The 19,371-nt window shown below is 38.1% G+C and overlaps 1 protein-coding gene across 1 annotated transcript in view; it reads left to right on the forward strand.

Moving 5' to 3' along the window:
* Positions 1–19,371, forward strand: part of aacs (acetoacetyl-CoA synthetase) — a 53,095-nt gene that overhangs the window by 23,566 nt on the left and 10,158 nt on the right. The window contains exons 5-11 of the mRNA XM_086315082.1: positions 347–444; positions 1,033–1,147; positions 2,966–3,047; positions 3,128–3,281; positions 5,671–5,751; positions 6,480–6,604; positions 16,254–16,318. Of these exons, the coding sequence (XP_086171208.1) occupies positions 347–444; positions 1,033–1,147; positions 2,966–3,047; positions 3,128–3,281; positions 5,671–5,751; positions 6,480–6,604; positions 16,254–16,318 (720 nt within the window). The remainder of the gene's footprint in view (positions 1–346; positions 445–1,032; positions 1,148–2,965; positions 3,048–3,127; positions 3,282–5,670; positions 5,752–6,479; positions 6,605–16,253; positions 16,319–19,371) is intronic.

The raw sequence follows: 19,371 nt of genomic DNA on the forward strand, positions 1-19,371 counted from the left end.
ATGTTTTCCAATATTCTGTCATTTAAGTGTGTCATTTATGTGAACTGACTGTGAAGTTTTTCAGTATGACTACAGATAAGACTACAAAAGACCAGCTGTTTTATTGTACTAATTTTGGATAGCATATGACTACAGAGCTTGACAAACAAAGCTAATTTTTGCTGCTTTGAAATCAGATTAATCTATGTGCATTCTGTCTCTGAAGTGTTCACTGTGTACTTTTACTACTTTTCTATATCTTTATATTTTTAAAAGTCATCATATTGATGCAAATTTTTTAATAAGGAAACCTTCATTTAAAATTCTGCACTGAACTGTATTATCATCCTCTCTCTTCCCGTGTTAGGCTACCTACCCAATGGTATCCACGCAGTGGAGGCAATGTTAGCAGCAGCCAGCATCGGAGCTATTTGGAGCTCAACATCTGTTGACTTTGGAGTCAATGTAAGGACTTTCCTTTATTTCTTAATTTATATATATTTGAGTCAGACTTTTATTCCCCTCTGCTGTATTAAAGCTGTAATAAACCAGCTGTATTTAATCTGACATCTTAGATGTAGTTTATATATTTGTGGATGTAAGTTAGGTAGTAGTATACCTGTAGCAGTATTAGGGTTGTTGTATTATATTTCCTCTTGGTCTTTCATCTGCTCTTATTGGAGGATCGGGAAGTAAACCTTGCCTTTGAGATTTCTTTCCCAAAAGTCTTTTTTTGCCTTTGGTCTCGGTATTTTTTGAGCTTCTACTCCCCCTACTGGCAGATCCGAGAATTACCATTGCAACCATGAAACAAACCTGTGGATTTGGATTCTGCTCTACTCTTGTTTCCTTTTTGTTATAAAATGTTTTTATTTTATTATGTATGTTATTATTCTATTTTATTATTGTATTCCATTATTATTCTAGGGGGGTTGTTTGTTTGTTTATATGTTTGTTTTTTCTCTGGAAGGTGTGTGTTTTTCTCAGAAATAAGGGTTTTATGTATATTTGTTAAATTCCTAAATTTGAACTCTGTCCTTCTCTTTTTTTCAGGGTGTCCTTGACAGGTTTTCTCAAATTCAGCCTAAACTGATCTTCTCTGTTGCTGCTGTAGTGTACAATGGGAAAACACACGACCACATGGAAAAGCTAATTAGTGTTGTGAAAGGTTGGTTTTCATATTGGAGAAAGACATTTACCAGCAAATTATGTATATATATACATGTATGTACAGTGGGGCAAAAAAGTATTTAGTCAGCCACCGATTGTGCAAGTTCCCCCACCTAAAATGATGACAGAGGTCAGTAATTTGCACCAGAGGTACACTTCAACTGTGAGAGACAGAATGTGAAAAAAAAAATCCATGAATCCACATGGTAGGATTTGTAAAGAATTTATTCGTAAATCAGGGTGGAAAATAAGTATTTGGTCAATAACAAAAATACAACTCAATACTTTGTAACATAACCTTTGTTGGCAATAACAGAGGTCAAACGTTTACTATAGGTCTTTACCAGGTTTGCACACACAGTAGCTGGTATTTTGGCCCATTCCTCCATGCAGATCTTCTTGAGAGCAGTGATGTTTTGGGGCTGTCGCCGAGCAACACGGACTTTCAACTCCCGCCACAGATTTTCTATGGGGTTGAGGTCTGGAGACTGGCTAGGCCACTCCAGGACTTTCAAATGCTTCTTACGGAGCCACTCCTTTGTTGCCTGGGCGGTGTGTTTTGGATCATTGTCATGTTGGAAGACCCAGCCTCGTTTCATCTTCAAAGTTCTCACTGATGGAAGGAGGTTTTGGCTCAAAATCTCACGATACATGGCCCCATTCATTCTGTCCTTAACACGGATCAGTCGTCCTGTCCCCTTGGCAGAAAAACAGCCCCATAGCATGATGTTTCCACCCCCATGCTTCACAGTAGGTATGGTGTTCTTGGGATGCAACTCAGTATTCTTCTTCCTCCAAACACGACGAGTTGAGTTTATACCAAAAAGTTCTACTTTGGTTTCATCTGACCACATGACATTCTCCCAATCCTCTGCTGTATCATCCATGTGCTCTCTGGCAAACTTCAGACGGGCCTGGACATGCACTGGCTTCAGCAGCGGAACATGTCTGGCACTGCGGGATTTGATTCCCTGCCGTTGTAGTGTGTTACTGATGGTGACCTTTGTTACTTTGGTCCCAGCTCTCTGCAGGTCATTCACCAGGTCCCCCCGTGTGGTTCTGGGATCTTTGCTCACCGTTCTCATGATCATTTTGACCCCACGGGATGAGATCTTGCGTGGAGCCCCAGATCGAGGGAGATTATCAGTGGTCTTGTATGTCTTCCATTTTCTGATGATTGCTCCCACAGTTGATTTTTTCACACCAAGCTGCTTGCCTATTGTAGATTCACTCTTCCCAGTCTGGTGCAGGTCTACAATACTTTTCCTGGTGTCCTTCGAAAGCTCTTTGGTCTTGGCCATGGCGGAGTTTGGAGTCTGACTGTTTGAGGCTGTGGACAGGTGTCTTTTATACAGATGATGAGTTCAAACAGGTGCCATTCATACAGGTAACGAGTGGGGGACAGAAAAGCTTCTTACAGAAGACGTTACAGGTCTGTGAGAGCCAGAGATTTTCCTTGTTTGAGGTGACCAAATACTTATTTTCCACCCTGATTTACGAATAAATTCTTTAAAAATCCTACCATGTGGATTCATGGATTTTTTTTTCACATTCTGTCTCTCACAGTTGAAGTGTACCTCTGGTGCAAATTACTGACCTCTGTCATCATTTTAAGTGGGGGAACTTGCACAATCGGTGGCTGACTAAATACTTTTTTGCCCCACTGTATGTATGTATGTATGTATGTATGTATGTATGTATGTATGTTTACTGACAGTAGTTACAAATCAGAATTTCTGCGCAAGTTGCTGGCTTTAACTATGTTTGAGGATTAAAGAGAATATAAAACATTAGCCTTTTTCGCTCTTTCTTCTAGGTTTGCCAGACTTGCAGAAAGTCATTGTGATTCCTTACGCTCGCACCAAACATGAAACTGACCTTTCCAAAATCCCCAACAGGTGTGTGTCTGTAAATATAATTACACTGTTTTTAAACTGAGAAACAAAAAGAGACATGCTCTACGTCTATTTTTTCACAGTGTATTTATGGATGACTTTTTGGCATCTGGGCGTGGCGAGGGTGACCAGTTCCCTCAGTTGGAATTTGAGCAGCTTCCCTTCAATCATCCTCTTTTTATCATGTATTCCTCTGGAACCACAGGAGCTCCTAAATGTATGGTCCACTCTACTGGGGTAAGAAACACAATGGCTTGCACTTGCTCTGAATTAAAAGTCTTTAGTTTAAATACACAAATACACAGTATTTTTCACATACATAAACACAAGCACACTGCTGATAACTATATAATAAAAAAAATCACAATGCCATCACTGATTAAAGCCCATGGGTTGCTGTGTATGCTTGTTTGTCCTTGTATAACATAAAACATAATTGCTGTTTTTGTAGCTCATGCTTTGTTAATGCTCCACAAGGGGTAGAGGCAGAGGCAGCTGTCTCACTTACTTAGAAAAAACCCACTCTGGTCACATCTGTTTGCAAAGCTCTCCTGGGCTGACCCATGTGTAAAGAGTCTGATCCTCTCTAAAAGACTAGATTAATGTTTTCAAGAAGACAAATAGGGAAAATCTTAAGGAAGCATTTGTTCAGTAAAACATCACATCATCATTAGTCAAACATCAGCGCATCAGTCAGCAGATTGCAGATTGATGCCCAGTTGTCATGAGATTATGGATTGCTGGATTTCCATCTTGTCAACATTGAAAGCATTTCTCATTTATGCTGTTAAACTTTAAAACAGAATAAAAAAAAAATCATTTAGTTGCTGGATGATTTGTGATGTGTGCTATAGAAATAAAATGTCCGCGATTACACACATCCTGCTTAATATGAGAAAAAACTGTTTTTATGACTTGGCAAAATATGAAGGCTTATTAATGTTATGATATTCATTGTGTGAGTGCAGATTACTTCATAGTCTTATATGTATTGTTCTTTTTTGAAAGGGCATTAATCCAATTTATTATTTTTTAATGCTGTTGAACATCTTACTGAGATCACTTTTAGCATCCTAACAAAGCAGCTCCAGTAAGACATCTGCTGAAGTGGTCTGTCGTTTCATTCCGCTTCCCAACACAAGGTGGCAGCAGACCTCCATCAGCAGATCCTAAAAAAGGTTACTTGCTCTCCAGAGAGTGCATGAATGACATTTCCCTGCAACATACCACATCAGAGGTAGGGCTAGTGTGAGAAGAATATTTGATTTCAAAAAGACCACTGGACTTGGAAAGCTGGAGCACTCACCATTTCAAAAGGTTTAACCCACTCAAACAAATGCATTCATGCATTTTCACTAAACAGTTGGTCTTGCACTCTGTCTGTCTGAGGGAAGTCTCCCCCCAAAAACAGAATTTTTTTAGGACTTTTTCCGTTATCTTGTAATAAAATAATTGCGACATAAGAATACAACAGTGAGTTAGGCTCAGCATATGAACCAGAAGAAATGGAAAGCATACTCTGAGAGAATGTGAAAGGTTTCTTACCGAGGGCTCAGGTACACTACAAGCCACATTCCAACAGCACTTTATTCTTTAAAGGCTTTTACCTGTCATGCACACACTCACATACTGATGGGTGCATCAAGAGCAATTTAGGGTTTGGTATTTTGCCCAAGGCCAACTTGACAGCCGGGGATCAAACCACTGACCTTCCGATTAGTAGATGACCCGCTCTACCACCTGAGACACAGCTGTGCGGTTCTTAAAAAAGAAAACAATTCAATTACATTTTTAATGGGCTCATACTTTGCCTCTCTGCACCCAGTTTTTTTCCTTTCGTCCTTTTGCTGCTTCCAACTTGGCTTTTAGTCTCTCACCTTCCTTTCACATTGGTTTTATGCTCTAAACTTGCATTCCTTTTTCTTAGTTCTTCTTTTAAGATCCTCATCAGGTTAGTTTCCCTCTGCTTTCCCTTCTCTCTCCTACAGTATAGCTTCCTTTTCTTTCTTTCCCTTATTGTCTCTCGCTCTGTCCCCTTCTCTTTCCTTTGCCCCCACCCCCCCTTTCTCCCCTTGCAGCCGATAATTGGACAGTAATGCGTTGGTGAAAACATTTCGTACTGTGACGCTGGCAGTCCTCTCTGGCTCAGCCAATTAGCCTGGGTACTGTTGTGCTTTCTGCTTTGTTACGGCTCTGTTAACATGCTGTCAGTAACAAGATGGCACGCACCAAAGGATGGGTATGGCAGCTGAGTCCAGCTAAAGACTATATGCACACACAAACACACAAATACTTGGAGCACCTGTATCTATGTAAGGATGGGCTCAAAACCGAAATACACGGTCAGATACTTGCGTACCCTTCACCAGCAATAATAATGTACCCAGCTGTGATGTGCTGGAGACTGTAACACTTAACCACAAACTTCCCTTTTAGTCTAAAAATAAAGTGTCATGTGTCGAGGCCTTGTCAGAACTGTTGCATAGAATTTTTTAAATATGAGTGACACGTGTCAAATTTGTGTCAGCTCAAATGAACTAAACTTTACTCACAGATAATAATGAGATAAATCGACCATTAGATCATTAGATTACTCGTTAGTCTCTAATACTTGTTGTCTTTTTAGGGCTCTCTCATCCAGCACCTGAAAGAACACATTCTCCATGGCAATATGACCAGCTGTGATGTCATCATTTACTACACTACGGTAAGCTCACAACCTGTTCAAAGTGACACACTCATGGTTTGAATATTTTCAAATACCAGCTGGTGTGTAATGTTTAAAAGTTTAACTTTTCATGTGCAAGTCGGGTTGAAAAGTCTGAGATTACGTTCTTTTACTCATGTTTTTTTTTAAAGTATTCATTGGATTATGTGAAAATCTGACAGTTTTTTTTTTGATGTGGTGTCCAAGCGTGCACCAACTTAAATTTCAGTGAAGTTCCAGCTATTGGATTCAAGTAATCTGTTGAAATATATACATAACAATCTTTAGTCGATGTATCTAAATAGCGTATTTTATTCCTAAAAAGCAGTCAGAAGGACAAATGATAATTATTTAGAGCAAGTCAGAAGATAAACATCATGAAAAGCAACAACTCATCAAATGTTTGGCAATACCGGCGTAAAATAAATTAAACTTCTTGAGACATTTTCTTTAAACTGATTAATTTACTGAGTTTCAGCAGTTTCAGCGGTTTTGTAAAAGTCTCTTCACTGACAGTTTTTGTGCAGCAGAACCAAAATTCACTTTATTCGCATGTGAAGACAGGTGCCAAAGCAGTATCTCAGCATGCAGTAAAATGAGAAAAATAATCAGGTGAATCACAGTCTGCTGCAGATGTCCATTTTGCTACACTCTGCTTTATCCGTGTTAAGACGAAAGGTGTTTTATACCAGATAAACTGACCACTGTGTTTGCATGTGTGGTCTTAGACTGGCTGGATGATGTGGAACTGGCTGGTATCTGCACTGGCAGTGGGAGCCTCTGTTGTTTTGTATGATGGTTCACCACTAATGCCGACTCCCAATGTACTGTGGAACCTGACAGACCAGTTGGGGTGAGTTAGCCGCACACGCACGCACGCACGCATGCATGCATGCATGCACGCATGGGGAGGATAAAAAAGGAAATGACAGTGGCTAACTGTGCTGAAAGAGGATATGCTCTTTGTACTTATTATATAAGTTGTTTTTAACATTTTTGTTTATATTTCTTAGCGTTTTCAATGTTTTGACCTGCTGAGACTGTACTTTAGTAAGTGAAGCTTTAGGTTTTGGCACCAGGGCTGAAATGATAAACCATTGTGCCTTAATTGTCTAAAAAATGGACACTCCAAATTCTTAATAGATCGTACTGACATCTATTGTAGCTTTACTGGACCTGAAGTCTGGGAAACACAGCATTCTTAATAAGGGATAAGAACAAGTGAGTTTTCCTTTAACTGTATAGTGCTGAGAAAATAGATCTTAAGAATACAGAGAAAATCATACAGTTTTGTTTTTTGGGACCCTTGTAAATGTTCACACAATATTTAACATCAGCATTAATATTTAACAATTAATATAACTTATTACTTATGAAATTAGAAGAGATAAAGGAAAATCATCTCAAAACGAAGGATTGTTTGTAAAGGAGGAAATGGAAGAAATGAAGGGAACATATAGTGGTAATTGAGATAACTGTTATATTTTTGGAATATTTTAAACAAATTTATATGAATAAAAAAATATGTTTGAAAAACAAAAAACAAACAGGTTTTTAATATTTCCCAAAACTTGTCATGTCACAAGCCGCCAGGCAGCAGCTATGTGACAGTTTTACCATGTGATGTATCGGTATTTGGACCAAACATAATTATAGTTTCACATATCTCAAAAAGAAACCAGCTCAAACTTACAAAAGACACCCCGAACTCCATTATTGATCGTCACAAATGAGCTGCCTTGCTGTCATTTTGAAAGTGCACAGTGAAGTGTTGCGCTCAGCTGAACAGGCTGTTCCAAGTCAGCAGGGTCAGCAGTCCTTTAAGCTTTTTGATGTGGAGATTGATGGTGATGTTCATTTGGATGAACCTAAAAACCCATGCAAGACAAACGCAGATACCGAAACCTGGATCTGGGTATTCAATTCAGAGGACGTTCACCTCAAAGGATGCACAATGTGGATCATATTAAGACAGGAATTTCATTTCATTTTTGAATGTCATGCCCACATTGGAAACATGGTTTAGAAGCTCGTCAAGATTTATCAAATTCAGAGATTCAATGTTTTTTTTTTTTCCCACTCTAAATTTGCTTCCACGAGATAAATTGATAATTTAAAACAAGATTTAAAGGTGAGTTTGCTACTGGGATTCGAGAGTTTGACGTTGTTAAAACTGTCTAGTTTACAATGTCAATATTTCCAGCAAATCCTCTATCTTGGTAAATGTCCTAAACACACCTCCCACCACCACTATTAGAATCAAAAATACTAAATGTTAAACTGGGTATTGATCCTCTGTAGAACTGGATGATCTGCTTCGTAGTTCAGTTCTTCTGTCGTTGCCCTGTGACATCAGCGATAACCAATAGGATCGGCGTCAGAGAGGTTAACATACACTCATTAGGGTAACACCTTTAGCCTTTTTATGCACGCTCTTTACTTTTCCCTTAGATCTAATTGACTACATTGTCAACTTATTTTTTTCTGTGTAAAATATCTCATCTGTCTGTCCTCCACTCTGCATTGTACTCTGATGCTGAAGCAGAGTTTGTTTTGTTTTTTTTATGAAAAAAAAAATGGTGCGGGGCTAAGAAGTGATAAACAAATGTATCTGCAAATCTACACACATTACACTCCAATTTAAAAATTAAACGAGCAGTCAGAAATATCCTTCTGTTTCTCTCTCATTTGATGATTATAATGATGATGGTGATGTTTATTGATCGGTGTTGTTGCTCCACTCTAAAACTTAATTTGAAGGCATGCAGAAGTCTGGGCATGAAGTTGAGAAGGTGTGTGCGAGTGTCTGTGCACACAGAGATACATCTGTGTTGCACGTGTCAGTTATTTGTAGATATGCAACATGAAACTACAGCAAGGCAGAGGAAATTTATTATGGATCTTATAATATTTGTATTAATTTAATGCATAAATTGGCAAGCAGTTGCCAATCGCTTTGACCCGTGTTACTCCCTGACATCATCATCCACCAGCACAACCTTAAACCCCTGTTATCATTTGACTGCAGAAGGGATAAAGACCAAGGATTCAAGTGTATGCATGCAGAGAAGCAATTAATTGATTCAAATATGATAGAGAAGATGGTCAGCACATATTTTTCCTCATTGTTTGCTATGTAGATCTTCTCAAAAGCTATGCAAGTGCTCTGCTCCAGTAGATATACTCATAGCATTTCCAATTAAAATGCTAGTTTTAGGACATGGCATAATGGTCTGTGAGAAAGTGGAAAATAGCAGGGGATAATTGCCTGCAAAATAAAATATACAAGTTTCCAGCAGTAGTATGATATGCTATTTTGACCAGCAGTATATTTGATCATCCACTGGAAACAAAACTGATATTGAGTATTTTTGATAGATTCTGAATACAGTAATTTATTCATTAAAAATAATATATGATAATGGTCTCTCTGTAATAACCTACTGCCACAATTTTAAAGAATTGAGATTATAGTTAGAAAGTGTTCAAAAAGTGAAAGATAGAGATGATAAAGATGATAGAGTAAACTGTATTATGTAACTTGCCCCAAAGAAATGCCCAGTAACACTTAATGGTTTATTATTACACCAGAAATATTTGCTTTTCTTATACTTAGTAGCAGTCCATCTACATGGATTGTGAATTGCATTTAATTAAAAAACAATGTCGCTTATATTTACTAGCCTGTATTTAGCATTTTTGAGCAATTGCACAATTTCGAGCAACAGTCATATATTTTGTTATGTGGGGTTCCTGACTGTAACTGTGCGTTATTTTATATGCTCAGCCAGGCTGTAGTTGAAAAAGAAATGTACTGTGGTCAGCAAAAGCAAAACCCTTTAAGGTAGCAGACCCATCTTCAGAGATGGCATATTGCCTTCAGCAAGAATTGGAATAATGGGGAGAACATTTTGACACATGGGGAGTAGCTCAAGTGCCAAGAAAAAGTACTCCTGCAGAAACTATTAACAGGATCAGTATGTAGGTCCTGACACCAAATTTCATTGTTAGTAGTCATTTCAATGATTGGATATATTAGGATCTATAATCTTTAAGTTAAACATTCAAGATGTCAGATTTTCAGTTTTAATTCAGGAGCTTTAACAAATGTATTGCATTAGCTGTTTAGAAATTGCAGCCATATTTGTTCATAGTTGTAACTGGACAATTGACACACAAGCAGCTTCATTGCCAGATGAGGCCTGTGCCCTCATTATTCCATCACAAATTAAACCGATAAAAGATCTGGAGTTGACTCAAAAGTGCAGAATTTGTAGCATACTGGAAATTAGGTTTAAAGAGATTGATGCAATTAAAGAAGGCTCTTATTACTGTAGGTTAAAACCTAAAATAAATAAATCAGAGAGATAGAAAAATTTTAACGGCAAAAGGCCCGAAAGACTACAGAAACACAACTAAAGCAGATAATCGCAGAATTATTTCCTTTATTAAGAAAACCGAAATCAAGAATACTGGTACTCTGAAGCGTATCATTGTCAGAGTCTACAATCAAGAGATGTCTTAATGGCTATAAATAGAGTGCAAACCACTGGTTACAGTCAAGAACAAGAAGAGCAGATTATAATTTGCCAGAAAACATCTAAAAGTGTCCGCACAGTTCTGGGGAAAAAAGAAGCAAAATGACAAAAAAGTAGAATTGTCCAGATGCTTATGGCCCTGTATGTCATGGAACGATTCAATGAGCAAGGTAAGAGTGCGGTTAGCAAAAATACCCACGTAATTTAATGAAAGACTACCACCATGACAGAAAGATGGATAGAACCTTTTAAACTGTGTGAAGATCAGCTAAGAGCTGATGTCAGCGCTATTAGCAAGTTTCTAGTGCTATGTTTAAAACAAAAATCCTCTGGGAAAGACTGACATGAATTTTTTCACAGATTGATCTTCTCAATTCAAGGTGGACATTTTAATTGGGACTAAATCTGCTAGAGCCCCAGGAAGTGTGGAACATACACTGAAGCATCCCCATTTTGCCTTGAGTTTTATTGGTTAGTGTTTCATGATAATGATTTAACAGCTGAATTTATGCTGAATAAAATAATTTTAAATTATAGGAAAAGATTAGCAGTTGGAGCACATTTGCTGTGTTTATGATGTGGAAAGAAAAAAAAAAGGTGAGGGGAGGCTGAGGTTTGTGGAGCATCTCTGTAGAGATGTTTATTTTAATTGGTTGCACATATTGATTTTGAGATGATCCGTAACAAATGTTGGGCATTTTACTAGTTCTTTGTGTACAAGTAAATTGTTATGGTTATGAGGCAGAAAAAAATCTACCACCAATACTTCGAGACCACATTGTTGCAATCCAGTCCACAAAATGCCACATATAAATCACATAAAAATATCTGTCATTAATTCGCTTCAATTTTGATCTCAGTCTCCTATTTTAAATGTCATGAAATTGTTTCTGGGCCTCTAAATTTCTGTTTGTGTTGCTAGGCAACATCCAGATAAACTGGAAAGGGTTGACAAGGCTGGAAGACTAGTTCTGAATTCCACCGCACAATATTATTAAAAGAGTATTATGTTTTCATGTCTCCTCTTTTCTTCCCTGCAGCTGTCCCTCAGAAACATCCTGTAAGCTTCATTAGAGATAATAGTATTTTTAGAAGTCTTCCCTTTCTGCTTCTGAGTTAATTTCAGTGTTGGGATTCAGGCAAATATCAGAGACATTTAAATTCTTATTAAAAAGCTATTCATGTTATCTTTTAGTTGTGGCAGTGACACACACACACACACACACACACACACACACACACACACAAATAGCTCTAAGATCTTTTGCCAAGTATAGATCTTCATAGCCTAGTATCACATTTGCTATCTTAATCCAAAGGTAATACTCTGATTGCAATCAAACTTTCTAGGTGTGCAGTTATGCAGCTGGGTTACTAACCGATCAGAATATCAATGGTCATGAAATGAAATAAAATTCAAGAATTTTTAGAGCTTGGAAGGGAAAATTACCACTAGTAATGGGTCACAATGGGGCTTTGATGAAAAGCAGAAAGCTGTATTTACTTAGGCAGTGGTAAAAACTGCCAAAAGCCATGAAGGGATCTGAATACCTAAAAGGACCCAGTGATGGAAAATGTTCATTTGGATGTCATCTCTAAAGTAAAACATTCAGACAAGCAAGAAATACAAACATTCAATTGAATGGAAGGCATTCCAAGTCTTTCAAGGAAGAAAGTCAGTCACTAAATGTATTACAGTAAGGTGTCATACTTTAGTTGATTTACCAGCCAGAGTGAAAACTGAATTAGCATTATTTCTGAGGAGAGCCAAAAAAAAATTCTATTCAATGGGTTCTATGTATGAAGTGGCCACAAGATTTATTCAAGGGTTTTCCCTTCAATCTTTTGTTCATTATGTTTTGAACTACTATGTCCAGGAAAACTCCTCCTCCACGCTTGTGCCAGCGACTGCCGTGTGGAAGTCTTATCTTTAATTACTGCCAGATGAAATTCTCAGTTATTTATTAATTTTATTCTTTGGAAGAGATTCAGTACAGTACAGACAGTTTAACAGATTGCATCTTGCCAGCTCAGCTACAGTTTTAGACATGTGGGCTTAACAATTAAAATATCCACTTCTTCAAGCTGGATCCATCTATCTATTGTACATGGTAAATAGTTCGTACACAGAGCTTTCTACTGTATTTGAGCACTCAAAGCTTATCTGTAATGGGATTTTCTGGTATCTTCAAATCTTTAACATAATTAATTAACATAATTAACAATTCTTTTACATCCAAAATGCAATATTTACCTTATAAAGAATGTCACGACTTTAATTTTGAAATCCAGGTTACCAGGTTATGTTGATTTAGCAGCTTTAGAGTGTAAACTATAGCAATTACACTAAAGTTTCACATTTGAATAAACAAATGTACTGTCAAACAGGAGTTACTCATTGTTCTTTCTAGTCTAACGCACATGCGAAGAGGACAATGCTTCATATCTCTAACATATTCAAACAACTTACTGTGATGGAGAACAAGTGTGAGAATAATTTGTAAACTCCACTGACAAGTGGAGCTTCAATTGCTACATCACGACACGCGTAGGGACACATTACCATGATAATTGCTCAGAGGTGCTCTTGTGTCTGATTGCTCCTGAGTGTCTTTTATTGACTTAGTAGCGTCCAGTAACATGTCTTCCCTGAAACAGACACGGGTATATTTGCACATGCTGTCACACACTCTGACAAACAGAGACTCACAGCTTCTCCTCCACCCTCCATCCTAAGCACCCAATTAGCAGCTACACCTGGCCACCTGCCTCCAATCAGAATAGAGAGACTGTTTCCATGGTAGCCAGAAACCAAAAATTTCATATGCGGATCAGAGATGATAGGTAGGATGGATAATGACTGTCTGTATGTAGGTTTAGAGAACAAAAAAGGGTCTGCATGCAAAATGCAGAAAAAACGTCCATTAGTCTATCGATATGTCTAAATTGCTTGGTGTGTGATCTTCTTCTTTTTTCCTTTACACTAAAACAAGCACACTATATTTAATATTTAAAGGATTTGATACATTTGCAGTGTATTTCACTGGAAATTATTTTGTAAATTCATTTGATGAAGTACAGATTCTATGAATTTAAAAAATCGATTTTTAAAAGAACTTAATTAAATACTGACAAAATAATACATAAGTATTATAAAGTATGTTGTTTTCTAATATTTTCTTCTGTTTGAATCTTCTTAGATTTCTAATATCATGAAATATATTATTACCTTATTATGAACCACACTGTAAGTGAATGAGAAGTACAGCTTGAAAGCACACGTCTAAGGCGTAGGCACTTTAGACACTATAGTTCTACTTTTGTACTTTCTATACTTTACGTTCCTCTGTTGTCTTCCCAAAGTCTTGTAAGTTTCCATCTTAAATCAAATGCTGGTGGAGAAGGACCTTTTGAAAATTTAGCATTCATTTTGGTTTTCCATCATGTACAGTTGGTGCCCTTGAGGACATGCTTTCAGGACGACAAGAGTGAAACACAGTTTTTGTATGAATGTCATAAACCATTGTTACTGGTCCCAGTTCTTCTTTCCCGGATTTGCAGAAAATGGCCATCCAAGTCTGGTTAGGTCTGATCACGTCAGATAGGTTTAACATTTAATGTTACACATAGTGTGATATAACATTAGACTCACAAGGTAAAACAAGATAAAACACTTGATTCAGTGTGAGTTGGCAGTAAGAGCACTGACAATCATACTTCATGTTGCATCTTGAGACCGTTATCAAATCCTCACTCTCTTCATTTACCCCTATCACCACTAATCAAAACGAGCCACCGAGAGCAAAGGAGATCTTGCACTGCAAAACAATTCCTGATTATTGTTCATCAAGCTGTTGTTTTGTTTGTTCTTATAGAGACAGCCCTTTTTATGATTGACATAAATGGTTACCATAGCGATGGATGAAATTTGATTGATTTAATGTCAACAAAAATAACTTAAAAAGACAGCAAGACATAGACTGAGACACAAATAAACCCATTTACAGACAGGCTTGAAAAGGCCCTTTGTTTTAAAATTAAAACTGCAGGGGAACACAAAAGTGACGTTTTGTCGCTTCTTACCATCCACGTTTCCCAACTGTTGTCAGCTGTCAGGGTGACATCAATTCACGCAGACAAAACTTTCTAAAATTATTTTTCCCAGAATTGTTGTGAGCAACCGTTGTGTTGTTACATTCTCATCTGAACAATTTTCTTGCGAAACATCTAAAAAAGAAGCAATTTGTCTTTTTTTTTTCAGCTCTCTTTTGTATTTACCCAGTTGAAAGTTGTCCATGCCAGTTTTTTTTCCCCCTTTCTTTCCTTTTTAAAATGTTATCTGTCTAGAAGGATGAGCACACAAGCTGTTTTAACATCACCTTCCTTTACATTTACACAGTGGCACACACTCCCCCGCTGGGAGCTTCCTTGTCCAACCAGACTACTGAGCAGCTCCACTGGAGCACATGGGATTAAGGGCAAAGGTCTGCTGAATAACTGTTGCCCTTTTTATGTTTTTGCATTCAGAGCAGATACAATGAAATTATGCCTTGTCTGCATAGATTCAGGGCAACAAGTGAAGCCATGTTACAGTTCAGTCTCAGCACCAAAGTCTTAAGCAGACTGGCAGGTCTTTCAAGTATCACAAATATTGTATTCAGAAGTTACTTGACCGTTGCCTTAAAAGTAATGTACAGTGATGTTAATACAGATATATAAGGGCTTTATTGCACTCATGCATGTGTTTCTTGGCAATGGATTTCATGGGACAACTGAAAAATGTTTTGAAACCCATAAAGAGTAGAGTACTTGCAAACAATCTGGCAAATGTTACGAAGAAGATAAGCTTAACCTTTTTTTTTTTAACCAAGAAATGTTGGTTTAAAACGATGTACAATGTTTTTGTATCTAAATAATCTTCATACTATTTAATATCTAAAGTGTCACATTTTTAGAATTCAGAGACCCCCAAAAATTGATTCTCTTCATCTGGATGCAGCATTTTCAGTGTGAGAAACATTTCGTCACTCATCCAAGTGACTTCTTCATTTTCATTGCAGGTTTTCCCAACCTTTTAAACATTACATTTACATAATGACTGAAACTAGCACCACTGACTAACAATGGGCCATGAGGTCCGTTTCATGATCAATAATCTGAAAATTGTCATGGCCACTGGTCAATGACCATTGATCAATTGCCATGAGTACCATTCATAGAGAGTTGGTGAATTACTGCAATAACAGCATTGTAAGGTGGTGAAAGATGTACCCTTACGCCCCCTCCTCGATTCAGAGATGGTCTTTCCCTTTTCACGTAAATGTCCTCCTTGACTCCTTGCTCAAATCAGCGTTCCTCCCTGTCCAGGATGTATATATCCTCATCATTGACAGTGACTACTGGCCTGTTGGTGTAACAGGTGTCACAGATTTGTGAGGGTTTTATATACAAAACTCCTTGAGAATTTAAAAATGCTTCTCTTAATATTTGCAGTTGTTCACCGCGTCTCTTGTTTAAAGATATTAATCAAAAGCATCCAAGAACTAAAACAGGATATGTTTAATTGTGTTTGACACACTCAGGAATATCCCAGTGATGGTAAAGATTGTGATGTCACAAGGATCATTGGCAGCTTTGTGAATCTATCACTTATTCATCCATCACTTTGTCCAGCAGCATCTTTCCAAAATAGCCAGCCAGATTGCAGTGAAACTTGGCAACAATATTTATGCCACCCCCACTCATAAAGTCTGCTAGCTTGGTTCTGTTGTTTGGAGTTCCTGCTGTCACAATGCAGAATATAGTACATGTATGTAGGAGGCCTTTTGCAATGACTGTCAGTGTTGGCAACACTGACGCAAATTCTTTCTTCTTTTTTTTCCTTTTTCTTCTCAAAGTATATGAGAACACTCGCTACTTCTGGCAAACTGAATAATGTTTATCTTTTTTTTTTTTCTTCATCAGCATCACTATCTTTGGTACCGGGGCCAAGTGGCTGTCTGTGCTGCAGGAGAGGAACCTGACACCCTGTAAGTTGTGTTCATGGATAGAAGAGAGTAAAATAAATATGTGAGCATGGTCACAGACATATAGACATACACACCTACTTTATGAGAATGGAATTTGTAGCAATAAGAGCAGATGGACACAGTAATGATTATAATAGTAATGTTGTTTGACTCTGAATGTCCTTTATTCCATTAACTGGATGAAATAACAGTTTGCCCTATGTTCTGGAGTATGACACTGAATTAAAAGGATAAAAAGGCTGTTATGATTTTTCATATGAGTCATGGATAGGTCCACCTAATTGCTTTTAGTGACACAACTTTCTAGAGAAAGAAAAAGATCTGGACAGATAACCAGAGCTGTGCTGGTGCTTTTTTTTTTTTTTTTTTTGACTTGCTGCTAGCTTTCATGTAGTGGTTACTCTTTGGAACTTGTGCAGCAACAAATTAGATACTGTATTGTGTTAGAACAAAACACTATCACAGCACAGTTGTTAGTCTTTGCTATAGAGTAACTTCCATCAGGTTTTCCTTATTTGTAAGAATTCTAGATTTTATACCTGTTTCGCATTATTGTAGGTGTTCATTTCACTGGAAAGCAACAGGAATTCTAGTTAAATTAGTTAAGCTATATTTCAGTTTCACACAGCCATATTTTAGATAGCAAAACTATAGTTTGAGAGACAGTTATTTCCATCTGCAGTAATTTATATCTGATACCTCTATTCTGGGACTGTACACCTCCCAGCCTTTCCACATCCATAGATGTTAGCACAAAATAGAACAAGCATCAATGAAAGCAGATATTACATTGATTAAGTGAAACACAGCATAAAAGAAGGAGCTGTGTTGGAGGTGGTTTTTAAAGATACCTGCAGATATGCATTCACTCCAGGCAGTCTGACGCAGATGAACTATATTGATATAAATATATTAGATTTTCCAATTAGCCATCGATCGATGTGGGCTGGCATTAAGATCTGATCAGATTGCAGTTGAGCTTGACATTGTAGTCCACCTCCTTACTACTACAATAGATATGTCAATAGGGCGGTGCAATATGGCCAAAAATATTTAGCACAATATCTATTTGAAAATTTGCGATAACGATATAACTGACGATATAATTGGCACAAGACAAAATACTTTGTCTCCTCCACAACTTTATTAGTGCAAAAAAAACCCCATCTATGTATTTTCACTTAAACAAGCAGCCGTTTTTTATGTGCATTAAAGCTATATAAAAATTTAACAGTGCAAATGCAAATTCCTTGCTGACAGTTTAACCAAAAGGCATTTCCAGTGGAAATTGGCCGACATATCCTTAGCATAAAAATGTATAATATCCATAAAACCTAAAAAGAGGTTATACACACACAATGCAGTAATATTATGTTGAAGCACAGTACGTATTACTCATTGAGGCTCCCGACTACGGTAGCCGTAATGCTCCGACAATCCATCAAGCGGTCCGGCTTCGTAGCCTAGCAACATGCGCTATCGCGGTAGAGTGGTATGGTCAAAATCTCTACTGCTGGCCAAATTCATATCGTTTCTACCATATACTGTTTATACCGCCCACCCCTAACTTGGGATTACGTATCTTGGGCAAAGATACTTGGGTATACAGACCAGGGAACCACCAACCTTTCAGTAAGTGGATGAACTGCTCTACCGAAACTATAGTCACTTGTGTTTTTGGGGGCGATTTTTAGCTACTTCTAAAGTAACACAGTGGTTAGCACTGTTTCCTCACAGTTCCTGGGTTCGAATCCACAGGCTGTCTGTATTCCACCCATGTCTGCGTGGGTTCTCTCTCCAGCTTCCTTCCACAGCCTGAAGACATTCTTATTGGCCATAGGTGTGAATGTGAGCAGAAATAGCTGTTTGTCTCTCTGTGTTAACTCTCTTTAGATTGGCATTGTGTCCAGGGTGTACCCAACCTCTTTTCCTATGGCAGCTGGGATAGGCTGTAGCCCAACTGTTATCCTAATTTGTGGAAGAAAATTGATGGGTTTAAACATCCGCTGCCAGCTGGAAAAATTAAAAGAAACATGAAGAAATCACAGTGAAGTCCAGGATTTATTAAGCCTATATGGCATATAAGAAACATTACATGATTTTCATCAAATCAAAATATAATGGTTTTAATGTGAGTTTAGTCTAAATTTACTTTGTTGTCCATCTACACTCAGGAGTACAATGTACAGGAAATAGTGGGACACTGAAATAGGATTCCAAGAAAGTAAAGTACCAAACCAGCTGTGTGTGTTAAGAGCTCTGTGTGTGTCATCCATACACATTGCAGTAATAACATTTGTAGTGTATGGCTAAATTGCAGCCACCAGGCTTAACAATTTTTCTGTCAGAAGTGCAAACAGAAAAAACTTGCATATACCAAGTGTCACCATGTAGCACAGTGCATTCTGATAATCGCCACAAATCTGCATTTGTTGCCCTTGTTTGTGCGTCTCTCTTTAACTTTAAATGAGCTGAACCCATTCCTAATTCTAATACTAAACAGAAAGGCATAAAAAAAATAAAACATTGCTGTGTCTCTGTGCTTGTCTCGCTCTCTTGTTCCCGCTCGCTGCCCCACCCCTATTAGTCAGCCAGCCACTTGATCCAGTTGGCATTGTGTGTGTGCATTTGGATGCTTATTAGAGAAAGAGAGCGTGGCAAAGGGAGATGTTGGTGTGTGTGTGTGTGTGTGTGTGTGTGTGTGTGTGTGCGTGCGTGCGTGCGTGCGTGCGTGCGTGCGTGCGTGCGTACATGCATGCCTCCACTGGCCCGAGGAGGATAGTGGGAGCTTCTTCACTGGCTGCCCCAGCGGAGAGGCCCTTTTCCCTAGGATGACATTTGGACTGGACACCTGGAGGCATGGTGGGGGGTAGCAAAAGTCCAACTGTGTGTGTGTGCGCAGAGCAAGGGGCAGTTGCTGGAACCTTATTAGTTCCCAGAGTGTTATTGGCTTGTGGTTTGGGCATATGTGTGTGACAGAGAACATGGACATGGATCTTGAGGATGGCTAAAGCGATGTGTGCGGTACGTTGCATGCTCTGTCACATCAGGGT

The sequence above is a fragment of the Aulonocara sp. 'chitande type north' Nkhata Bay genome, linkage group LG12 (assembly GCF_057382095.1).
Source record: "Aulonocara sp. 'chitande type north' Nkhata Bay isolate Kocher_YH1m ecotype deep benthic linkage group LG12, A_spYH_male_GT1.1, whole genome shotgun sequence".
Lineage (NCBI taxonomy): Eukaryota > Metazoa > Chordata > Actinopteri > Cichliformes > Cichlidae > Aulonocara > Aulonocara sp. 'chitande type north' Nkhata Bay.